The sequence below is a fragment of the Crocodylus porosus genome, unplaced genomic scaffold (assembly GCF_001723895.1).
Source record: "Crocodylus porosus isolate Cpor-Errol unplaced genomic scaffold, CroPor_comp1, whole genome shotgun sequence".
In the NCBI taxonomy this organism is placed as follows: Eukaryota; Metazoa; Chordata; order Crocodylia; family Crocodylidae; genus Crocodylus; species Crocodylus porosus.
This window is the reverse complement of record NW_017728906.1, coordinates 51,912,276-51,924,787: the sequence shown is the minus strand read 5'-3', so window position 1 is coordinate 51,924,787 and position 12,512 is coordinate 51,912,276. Positions and strand designations below refer to the sequence as shown.

Sequence of the window (12,512 nt, the reverse complement as noted above, 5' to 3'; positions counted from 1 at the left end):
GGGCATCCTATACAACAGGACAGGTAAACATGACCATGGACATCCTTTTTATTTTCAAATTTTTCTTCTTTGAAACATCCAACTAAGCAATTCTATCAATAATAGTACAAGAGAAAGTGTTAATGACTTCAAATTCTTTTGCAAATTATTCTTTCAGTAAATCTATATGTCAATGGAATTATGTTTGTTTAAATCAGCTAATGGTATCCTTTTAAAAGGGAAAAAGATTAAATGAAACATTTCTCTTCTAAAGCACAAATTAAGCTTGTGCATATGCCCCTATTTCTGTCTGTCCATCTCATGGATATAAATAACAAATCATACACACATTTACTCAAACAATACAAAACTGTATGAATTTTTTCTACATTAACATACACTTGCATAGCATTTTGCAATAATGTTGAAATATGTTTGACATTCAGGTAGAAAAAGTTGGACACCAGTAAAATAAGGACTGTAGGAGGACTGATCATTTCTATAGCAAACAGAAATGGGACTGAAAAAATTATACAGTTGTATACATATGAATCTCTAATGATTACAATGTACTTGTATTAAAAATGTGCAGCTAATGCTTCATTGCACTCCTGTAAATCTTTCCTTCTAAACACATGGTTAAGATTTTTGCAAGTTGTTACACATATGGCAAGTAATTTGGAACACTAGGCTTTAAAAGATTTGCAACTAATACTTTAGGGCAGAATGAAGCCATAATTCTTTTTTCATCTCCCCTGTTCCATGTGCTTTTTCCTAGAAGGTTTTAATGAATATGTTCTCTAGGAGAGCCCAGCTGGCAAGCATTCCTTAAAAATCAGTCTGCTAACCATTATGTTTCCTTTCCACTAAGCGTAGTCTACAATCAGGTGAAGTTGTTCAAAATTTGTGGTGCTGTTTGGCTTACCCTGACACTAACATTCACAAGTGCATTCTTGATGACATTATGATATTATAAAGTTTTGCTAAATTTATTGAGAAAAGTTTTTGCAGTGGTTAAGCACAACAGAGTACAACACTTATCCTTCTAAATGATGATTAAGCTTGGGGTAACATTTAATTGAAAATGCGTTTTAAAAAGCAACAAACCATCCTTTTAAACATTTAAACTGAACAGAACAGAGCAGGAGAGAATTAGGCTTATATATATATTGTTCATGAGCCAATTCAACATGACTTTCTCTATCTAGAAATCATGGTATATATATATCTAGAGATGTATATATCATGATTCCTAGATGGACAAAATCATGTTGAATTGGCTCATGAACAATATATATATAAGCCTAATTCTCTCCTGCTCTGTTCTGTTCTTTCCTCCTGCCCCCTACCCACTACGATCATTTAAAAATGCTAAACCCTTTGGATGATTAATTTCTGAATCTCAAATAGCTTCACTCATTGTCTGGGGCAAAAGTTCCTGCTTAATATTATACCTTTTGAGTTTTATCATATAAAGTAATGTTAATCATTCCTCCCAAACAGTAATTTAATCATAGCCTTCAAAAAGAAAGGGTTAGATTTTTAATACCTTTCCTTTTGTGTTGCTTGAGCTTGCTCCCCTATAGAAATCTTTTGCTGGTTGATGGTCCTTTAGGAACTAGAGCCAATTATCATTACTTAGAGCAAGGATGACTATCCTGCAGTACAGATGCCACAAGTGGCATAGGAAGGAGACAGGTAGCACAGGCCACGTGTACACAAGATGCTGACTGCACCGTTGTTACTGCACAGTCATTTAGTACTTGCATACACAAGTACTAAATGACTGCAGTAACCAACATTACCACACAGTAACATCCCTGCATGGCTTCCTGGTGACGCTGATTGCACAGTAGCTCATTACTACTGCACAGCAGCATCATGTCAGTTTGTGCCCAACATCACTGTGCAGTAGTAATGAACTACTGCGCAATAGTAACAAACTATTGCTCAGTAAGTGTCTCGTGTATACATGGCCACAGTGGCAGATAGGGAGGGGAGCAGGCAGCAGAGCATCAGTTCAGGCAGAAAGTACAGGGAAGGAAGCAGAAAGCAGAGAAGCAGCTTGGTCAAAGAGCACCAGATGAGAAGCAAAATGCTGAGAGCAGGTTCAGGAAGATAAAAGGATCAGAGCTGCATTCAGGGAGGATGGACAGCTAATTTGCAGTACCACTGCAAAAAAGGTTGACCACACTGCATTAGGGTAACTCCCTGCCTGCTCCAACGTTCATAGGGACTAATGCAGCCTAAGAATTAGAAAACTATTACTACCTTACTTTGTTTATTTAGGAATATAGTTCTAAGCTTGAATATTTAGGTCAGGAACTGGACAGATGAAAAGGCATTCTCTATCAGAGGAGCAGAGTAGTGATGGCAGAATTGTCTGGATAAAGAGAGACCAAGAAAAAGGATCCTTTGTTCTTTTCTAAAACTCATCATAGCTTGCTGCTACCTGCCTCCTACCATGCCAAATCCTTTTCATACAGAAGAACCACATTAATTCCCTTTCTAGGGGACCCCCTTGTGACCAGGATTAGTTCCTCATTGCACATGAACAAGATCAAATGCTGTAGTGAAGCTAATTTTGTAATGAATTCTATCTTCAGTCACACTTGGGCAAATCCATAAAGTGAAGAGGCTGCACGAGTGTAACTGTAGATAGCATTTGGCTCCAATTGCTGGTTTCAGTGCGACTGCATGTATATAACCAAAAAAGAATTGGGTCTTTTCTATTAGAGGAAGAAATATAACAAATGATATTAAAAACTCCAGAGAGATGGTGGACTCTAAGCTGAAGGTTACAGCAATTTAAGTTTCACCTTTTAAAAATGAAGCCTATGTTATTTCATTTTCCCCATCACTTTATTATTATATATAGATCATTGAAGAAGAGCTTAACATTATAGATTTATTCAAAGTGTCACAGTCCCTGATCCATGGACTTTTCAACATAGATCAGACACAGACAGGATAGAGTGAAAACAAGTGAGAGAATAAACGGAGACTTTGCAAAGGTCATTCTTGAAAAAGCTCACAGAAATGTTCTTAAAGGAGGTTTTGGAAGAAAGAAGTGAAAAAATGAAGAAGGAAAGAAAGTTCGAAGTGGAAAGAGTAGGAAAGAGAGGAAAAAAAGATATGACTAGCAAGGATCCACAAACACATGGAAAAGGAAGGGGGTAGAGGGAAGAAAGATTAATAGAAAGAACAGAGAGGTGATATAAACAGTGTTGGTCATAGCCCTGTGGGTGAGAGGGAAAAAAGAGAGGAAAGAAAGAGTGTAGAAGCTAGTGAAACAAAAGCAACATGTCTAGAGCAGTCAAAGAAGCTAACAAAGTTAAGGGACTATTTTTGGACAAATTATGAAACCATAATATGCTATGGATATGATTTTTTTGCAAGTGTTGTTTTCCCTTTTCACTGGATGGTACTAAAGAAGGACCTAAACAAAACAGAATATAAAGTGCAGAAAAATATCTAACCCTGCTAAAAAGGCAAAAATCATGTAAAGCAATCAGTTACACAAAAATCAGCAATTACCAAAAGTAATCACACAGCAAAGTCTATCATAGTATGAGAAACTACCAGTTTTCCCTTACAGAATGTGTGACAAGTTGGCTAATGGCTTCTGCCACTAATGTTATTAGTCTACCTGATAAAATGTTAATCTATTATTCATATATTCTTAAAAGCTTCAAAACCTTCATATTTATGTTCCTTGCTTACTCAGGATGCAATCTACCCCCAACTCCACAGAGGTGGGACTAGCCACAATGATCTCCCACTTCTGTTCCATGGTGGATCACTCTGATTTCCTCCCCAGACTGCAGGAAAATCTTGCATTGGTCAAGAGTCCACATTGTTGAGATATTGGAAACTGAGAAGGGTAGGTGAAAAAATGAGTGGAATGGTGAGGATACCTCCAACAGAGCACAGGCAGAAAAGGTTGATACTGCGCAGAGTTTCACTACTTTTTTCACACAGCCACTCTCTTGGCCTACTTCCCTTTGAAAGTGTGACACTGAATGCAGATACTCCCCATTCTTCCAGAGCCATTTTATACATTGTTCCATTAAAGGGCAATGGACCTCATTGTTTTTTGATACAGAGGTGGTGATGCAGGCCATTATTTTATTTCTTATAGAATTGTCAGAGAGCTCTTGAATGCTCTACAGAGAGGGATTATTGGAAGAAAACAACAAATCAGTACCCACAGAAACCTGCAGTTCAGTTCAGCCCATGTCAATTCAGGGTTCTCTCTACAGTAGCAGTTGTAATCCAGCCTTGTTCAAGGCCAAGTGCAGACATTACACTTTTACCAGTGTAAGTGATCGGAAACCAGTCTATATCTGTAACAGAACAGGAGCTCGGCACACAGACTGGGTTTAAAATGGTAGAACCTGATCTAAGATTTGCCCCCCACCCCAAGAGGTGAAGGAGTGCTCTGCTTGCTAACCCAAATTAAGCTGCTTATAAAAAAACACCTAATTTAGACTGATTCCACCTCAAGCTTTTTGAATGTCTGAACTGAGTCCAAGCGTCTCAAAAAAATGTAGCTAAGGAAGTTTATTTGTTGCTCAAGAGGCAGAACTAGAATTAGCCTAAAATAAAACAACACTTGTCATAAATGTCAAAAAACAAAATGCACTTTTAAACTACCATTCCTGTCAAATATGATCAAAACCTAATACCAGATGTACGAGCCTTCAGACTTCAGCACCTGCACAGTCCAAAAAAAATGCCAGTATGTATTCCTCTGGCATCAGAATCGAAATAGGCAGGAGTAAAGCAGAAGAGCTCTTGTAATGCTTCAGGCCTGAGTTGAGAGGGAGATAGGATATACAGCAGAAAAGTAGAAACTGTACAATAGGTATAGTCGGATTTTTAATTATGGTATTCCCGTCCGCCCATTTTTTTTTGCACTGTTATAGTCCATCTTTGGTTTCTACTTTTTATTACACTTTCTTGTTTGAAACAGAGAAAGAGGTTTTAAAAAATAAACTAGAAAATGTTCTGGGACTCTTTTGCCTTCTGGAAAAGGCATGGGAGAGCTCAGCTGCTGCTTATTTTAAGCAAAGTTGGCACCTCCATCCCCTCGGTCAGTTGTTACCGACTACTTCAATAATAATGCGGGGAGATCCCACACCGTATATGTTAATACCAGGCAGTGAAAAAGCTTATGCTGCTGCAGTTCAAAGCAACCAATTAGTTCTTTGATGTGTTGCCAGATGATTAAAACAATAATGAACCCCCCTACACACTTTTATTTTTCTTTTTTAATACTGGTCTGTTTTCTCTAAAAAAAAATCCTATGCAAGTAGTGAACCTTAGGGAAGAAATGTGTTTTCTTCATTCAAATGTGAGCACTTTGGAGTATTTATGGAATGCTTCCTTACATGCAAAGGATTTACAATAATCAACCTAAAGGATACTATATCTTAGCTTCTATTGCTTTGCTTCCTCATATATGGGAAGTAAACATTTAAAAATACATGCTGTTACTGGGCTTACAGCACTATAATACTACGTCAAACTGAGTAGAGTAATAAAGTATTTCAGTCTGTTCATACTTACAATAATCTTCCACTTCCTCATACCAAAGCATGTGAGCAGAAATAAAATCTCTTCACCAAGAGAGAAAAGAACCCAACAAAATTTCTTGGCAATTTATGTTCCAACTTTACTGTTCCACTACTTTTTGTAGAATAATGCCTGCCCCTGGATAATGATAATTATGACCCACAACAACTTTAAAAAAAAGGAAAAGCCCTCCTCAGTATTCTCTTTAGTTTCAGTGTACAGTTAAATGCTTCTAAGATCTGGATCCCGTAGGGGCAAAATGAGTGATCCTGACTTCCAATGAGCCGACATAGTAACTAATGCCAGGGTTCTGTGGAGGCCCCTAGATGTTTCAAATTCCAGGAACTGCGCAGAAGCAATACACTGTGCTTCCCTCAAAACAAAGTTGGTTTCCCATAATAGGGCAGCCCACATACTCTACATATAAGGCTCTGCTGCCAGGATGGCATGTGTGATGGATTTAAATGATGTGCAACAGCTTTCCAAGTCACATCCAAAACAATTCAGTCCAGTGAATACAGTACTGCTCTCCAGCCAACTGCAATGCACGCCCTGCAGAACAGATTTGTTTCGCCAGAGAATACAAATGTGCTATATGTCCTTATATAGAAGATGACTAGGCAAAAGTTTATGAAGTGTATAAAGTTTAGGTTTGCATGTTTAAAATCTGGTTTATCAATTCAGATTATATCCCCCCTTTAGTGTTTTCATAAGATTTTGTTCTCTTTTTCTTTTTTCCTCCACTATTTCAAACTTGATTAGATAGTTAATAAAACTGCAGTTTTATTTAGTATCAAACTTACCTTTTAACAGCATGCTTCTAGATACACAACAAAGAAATGGCCCACAGAAAGCACAAAAAAGATTAAAGAGATGATTACTGCTGATCATTATGGGTCATGGATGCCATTGTAAATCCCCACAAAATGAAACCTGCTTTGGTTTCAAATTTTACTTTTTTATTTTTTGGTAAATTGCAAAAAGCATTTTAATGTTTGCTTTGGTTTAAAATAAAAACTGGAATTTCTAAACTGACCTAAAAATCTTACAAGCTTATCTACATAAAACAAACAACAGAAAAAGACAAGGACAACAATACTTCCATACAAAACTTTGTTTTCAATTTAAGCCGTATCTCTTCTTTATAGCTACTGGCACTTTCTATGCTGATATTTAAATGAATGCCCAAGAGAGCCTGGATGTTCAGTGCTAAGACAGACACCAGAGGATTAATTTGCACCCTACAGAAACCAAAAGTCATGAATTGATACTGAACATAATCTGAAGCACTGCATCGGGGGCAGACCGTGACAAGAGCAGCACTTAGAGGATTTGAGGAGGAAATGAGACTGAGGAAACTAGCACTGTAAATAAAGGAATTGCCTGATTTGATAGGAAAAGTTTCATTTGATTATACTTTTTACCAGTAACGAAATCCAGATCCAAAAGGTGTCTTAGGTATTTGATGTGGGAAGCTGAAGCTGGATCCTTAAAATCTCGACATGGTCTAATTTGTGGAAGTACCTTAACTGGGGGGGTTTGGGAGGCGGGGGGAGGTGTTTTGTTTTTGTTTTTGTTTTTGAACAGTAGACACATTAATGCCAAAAGGTTTTCTACTTTCCATACACAGAAACACTGTATTCTTGATGGATCTGAGCAGTTCAGTGTCTAGGTCAGGGTTTGCAAAATATGGCCCTCAGGCCAGACCCAGCCTGCCATCTACCTGGCCCATGGCAAATTCTTCAGCCCCACCCAGCCCATGTGCGGCACACGCGGCTGGTCCCACCACCCCTTCGAACGGAGGTGCAGCCTGGCACAGAGTGCAGCCCACCCTATCCCCATGTGTGGCTCTTGGGCATGCCAGGAGCTATAGCCCATGGGGTTGTGTGGTGCAGTGCAGCAGCTGGACTCAGCTTCCCAGAAGCCCTGCAGCAGCGGAAGCTTGTTCTCACCCTCACATTCTATCTGCCGCTACCAGCATCTCTGCCACAGCTGCCAGACCCACCTCTGCTGCCCAGGCTCCCCAGCCCATCCACCCATGCCCACCAATGGAAAACACCAGATGAAGTAGACAGGCAGAATTTCCATGGAGACCAGCCGGGTATGCTTGGCCAGGTGGTTGGGATGGGGCTGTGGGTGGGCAAGGAGTGGCATCTGGGAGCAGGATGGGCAGGGCCAGGGCCAGGATTGTGGGGTGGTGACAGCATGGGCTAGGCCCTGGGACATAGCCACGATCCACTTCCCACATATTTCTATCTACAGATCTGGCACTCAATGTGTGGGAGCAGTTTGTGGCTCTGCCACAGGCCCTGGCCCCATGCTCTCACTGTCCTGTAATCTCATCCCTAGCCCATTTCATTCCCAGGTGCCACCTCCCCTGTGCATAGCCCCATCCCATCCATCCCGCTAAGTGCCTCCTGAGGTCCCAAGCTGGTCTCCATAGAGATAGCAGTCATGTGGCACCCCCAATGGTAGATATGGAGTGGACGGGGCCAGATAGGATCAACTGGCATCTCCCCAGCATGCCGTGAGGTGAAAACATCCATGACAGAGGGCCTAGGCTGGGTCAGCACCCCCTCCCCCAGCCCTCAATAGCTCACCAAAACTCCTTAAGTGGCCCTCCATCCCAAATAATTGCCCAACCTTGGCCTAGGTCTTGCTAAAGCCAATTGTGAACTATAAACTAGGCATTACTTTACTTGTCTCTGTGGCTGTTCTCAAGGTCATTTGTGTATTTACATGCTTCAACAATGACTCACAGTGGTTTGTAGTGAGAGGACAGAATAATTTATAAAACAAGAGAATGATAAGAGAACAAAACAGTTATCTATGTAAAACAGAGATCCCTAAATACTATTTCAGCTTAGCTTTGCTTGCTAAGTGTCTTCCCAAATAGGAAGGATCTTACAAAGCTTTTGTAAGGCTCAGTCTCTGGCAGACTTCAAGTGTTTCAGAGTTAAGAAGCAACTGCCCAAAACAACCTCCCATACATTTTTGCCAAGCAGACTTGGTATACTTACGGTACTTGCAGAAGGTTGCTCTCAGCTGACCTTAATCGTACAGATCATGCTAGAGTGTAAGGGAGAAGGGGGTCCCCTTGGTACATAGAGCCCAGACTTTTTAGGGTCTTATTCATAAACACTAGCACTTTGGATTGTGCCTGGAAAAATACTGGAGGCCAGTGCAGAGTCTGGAGTCCTCAAGTTAGGTGCTCCTGGTGACCCATACCCATCAGGAACAGGCTGCTGGATTCTATACCAACAGAAGCTTCTGGCTTCATTTTCAGGCCAGCCTGACCTAGGGGCAAGGGAAAGAAGAAGATGCAAGGGGGAACTAATCCCTCAGGTTTTCCTATTGGTCTGCTCCCAATCTGAGGAGAGAGTTTCCAGAAGGAATAAAAAACCAGTGTGCCCAGCACATGGGCAGTGGGGATTGGGGCCCCTGAGGGCTTGTAGTAAAGTTCCCCCACACAGCGCAGGGCAGTGGGGATCACCCCCCACCTGGCACCCATGCAGCAGCTGTCGCATTGCACGGGTGCAGCGTAGCTTGGCAGGGTGCTGCGCAGTGTCTAGGAGTTGGAGCAACTCCACATCACCTGGAGCCTTGCAGCACTCAGCCCCAGTGGCCCCAGCTCCCAGGCAGTTCGTGGTGTCCTGCTGAGCCGCACTCCACTCGAGCAATGCAATAACTGTCATGTGGGTGCCAGGTGGTGGGAGGGGGAGCAATCCCCATTGCCTCCCACTGCCCTGCACTGCATGGGAAGGCTCTGCCATGAGCCCTTAGAGGCCCTGATTGCCAGTGCCAGAGCCGATGAGTGCAGGGCTTTACTTTCCTTACCTAGGGAGAGGCAGGCACAAGAAAACCTGCCACTCCCCAGCTGTGCCTCCCTTTCCCCAGCTGATTCAAATCTGCGCTGAATGTTCCAAAGCTGATTCAGCTGAATCCATTCAAGACAGTGATCTGAATCTCTGAATCGAATCACTGTCCTCCAAATCAGCCGAATCTGAATCGAATATTTCCCTAATCACACAGGCCTAATATGTGTGTGCGCGTGTGTGTATATACAGAGAGAGCAATATTTGTGTATGTAAGTTATGGTTATAATTTTATGTTATGTTGTGTCATTGAACCTGTAAATAGTTAAGTATCACTGAGTGTTCTGGTCTTGGCTTGGTTCTGTAGGGAAAGGAGGCGAGCTGGCCTGTAGCTAAGCCAACCATGCTCCTGCAGCATTTCCACACCCACTGACATCCCTTCAACTGGAGAGGGGGTACCTTCCAGTACACCGAAGTTAAATCTAACTGCTAGGCTACAGACAATTCTTTACTTTAGCGCTCTAATTCCCTCCTGTTGAAGCTGTTCCACTATGCAGAAAAAGACTTCAAGATTAATTGAGCTTAAAAGTAGAAACAAGAGTGAGAATAATTCTCTCATCATCAGCACTGCCATTACCATCTTTTGCTCCAACTATGTTTTAAAAGAAAGGCAAGACTCATTTTTGTGTTTTTTCCCCCCAAGGACAAGGATGAGACACATCATGGTCCACTGGATAAGGTATAAAACTAAGACTTTGGAGACTTGGATTCAGTTCCCTGCTTTGCCACATTCTTCTGGCTGGAATGATCTACCTGGGGACTGTCTTGTTTTGAGCAGTGGGTTGGACCTTCTGAGGTCCCTTCTAACCCTAACTTTCTATGATTCTATATTCTTGGGTGTTTCAGGATGTGAAAAGTTGAAATTAAAGTGGAAAGAAGTAAAGACAAGTATTTTCCTTTTAAAGGAGCAGGATTTAAGCTCAGGGCTGTCCAAGTTCTGAGAGACCAGGGGCCATAGACCCCAAAACCATACCTCATATAGTCCCACCAGGGCTGCATAAAGCACCACATCAGCTCCTTAATCTCACCATGTAGGCCTCCACAATGCTGCTTCTCCATCCCTCACTAAAGGTACTCCTCCTCCCCCACAAGGTCTCAAGCCACAGGTTCTTAGCTCTGCAGGCCATGCCACTTTACTGCTGGGACAGGGGTAGTCAATGGAAGTTGGGAGAGGGAAGGGGAGCCTAGAGACTCCAGTAGCAGCAACAGAAGAACAATCAGGGGAGTGGCAAGTATTTTGGAAGCTAGGAGACCACAGTTTAACTTGTCAGGAGCTGCCAGCAGCCAATAGGCCTTCAGGTGGACAGCTCTGTGCTAGCTTAAATGGTTCCCCACTCATTTGTCATGGTGGGATCTCTGGATCCAATTTTATGTCATCCTATGCATCTATGGGCTTCTAAGTTCAAGTGCATTCCTCAGTTCAAGTATCAAGCTCATAACAAGTTCTTTCTGTGCTCTTGCCAGTATTTGCAACTCTGTCACATCTATCTGGGTAGGAAGAGGTGGTTAGAGCTTTAGGGATCATGGAATTCAAGTGAAGAGAGAATTGGGATATGAATCTTTGAAGCATGTGGGCTCTCATTTGCTTTGGCCGTATATTGGCTCATATTCTTTGAATTATTTACCTCAAGAATAACAATTCCTCAATATCTTTATCACAGCAAAAGGGATCTTCTTAGCTTTTTTTTTTAAATAAAATGAGAACTTTCTTAACATACAGCCATAGAAACAGAATGAGATTTTATTTTCCTGAATCTATATGTTTTTCTTTTAAAGACTAGTATACTGTATAAGTTTTGACTTTGGCACGCACAATTGATTTTCATATTCCAGTATCTTGATTTGGTACTATGAGGAACTAAACAATGTGAGGAACACACTCTAAGTTATTAACAACAAGGTCAATTAAGGCATCCTGAATATTGCAGTTACTTTATGAATTAAAAGTTACCATACAAGTTGTTATTTCTATAATAAGTTGCTAATAACTCAATTCCTAGCTGAGAAATATCAAAACCCTATTACTGAAATTAAAAACTACTATGTATGTGGGAATCGTGAGCTATACTGTATTTTATTGCATTTAACACTACCAGATGTAACATACCCTAGTTCTGGAAGGCTCCAAAAAGGGAGAAAATAAATCGTACCATGAAAGTACAGGTACTTACTCTTAAGTAAGTGTCAGAGGTCTGAAGCTGCATACCAGGTCCTCCCCTACACATTGGCTCTGGAGATGTGCCCTGAGCTCGGGACAATGTTCTGGCTCTGGAGGCATGTGCTGTGCCTGGGACCATGTGCTAGGTTGGAGCCAGTACATTGGGTCCAGCTGTGGACCAACCCTATGCACTGTCCTGATCTGATATGCAGTTGGGGATGTGGAAAATCCCCACTGAGACAGAAATTTTCAGGGGAGGGATGCGGTGGTGAGGGAATTCAAGGAAGGCAGGGGTCAAGCTGATGCAGCATTAATTGCTGTGGCCTCGTTGAGCCTACAGACCTATGGGAAGAACTTTTCTTCACATATAATACATACCCCAATATTCTCCAGCTAGTTTTGGAAGAAAAAGTGTAGGTTGTATCTTTTTATCTGGGTTTTTTGTTTGTTTGTGTAGATTGTAAACTCTTTGAGACAAGAACTGTGGTCTGTTCTGTGGATGAACAATATCTAACTGAGGCTTTGGTCTATGACTGAAGCACTTATGAGCTACTCTAATGCAACTAAATGACAACACCATTCACATGGATTAGTATCTTTGGTGGAAATCTCAATATGGTGTCATGAAGGATGACCTGTGCTTCTGTCCCAGAGGTATTTCTTCAGGGAGGGTCCGGTGTACATTTACAAATGTTTGTTAACAGTACCCATGATAAATGGATCTTTATTTTTTGGAAACATCAATCCTGCACCTTGGGAGAAAAGGAGTCAGTCTTTTAAGAGAGAGGCTGGCTAGACTAGATTATTCAGACTACTAACAATACAATGGGAGAGTGAAAACACGGGCCCATAAAAAGTCAGGATGACAAGAACAACATGAATTAAGACACTAAATGTAAAGGAGAGAAAGAATCAATTAACTG

General features: G+C 41.4%; 1 protein-coding gene across 3 annotated transcripts in view; it reads right to left on the bottom strand.

Annotated features, from left to right (window-relative positions):
- The window catches only part of DMD (dystrophin), a 1,922,593-nt gene that overhangs the window by 1,824,373 nt on the left and 85,708 nt on the right, over positions 1–12,512 (bottom strand). The window contains exon 1 of one of the 3 annotated variants that reach the window (XM_019529122.1): positions 5,551–5,844. The exons of the other annotated variants lie outside the window; for them this stretch is intronic. Within the exon in view, the coding sequence (XP_019384667.1) occupies positions 5,551–5,581 (31 nt within the window). The 5' untranslated portion in view covers positions 5,582–5,844. Of the gene's footprint in view, positions 1–5,550; positions 5,845–12,512 lie in introns of those variants that run through there. 3 annotated transcript variants of the gene reach the window in all.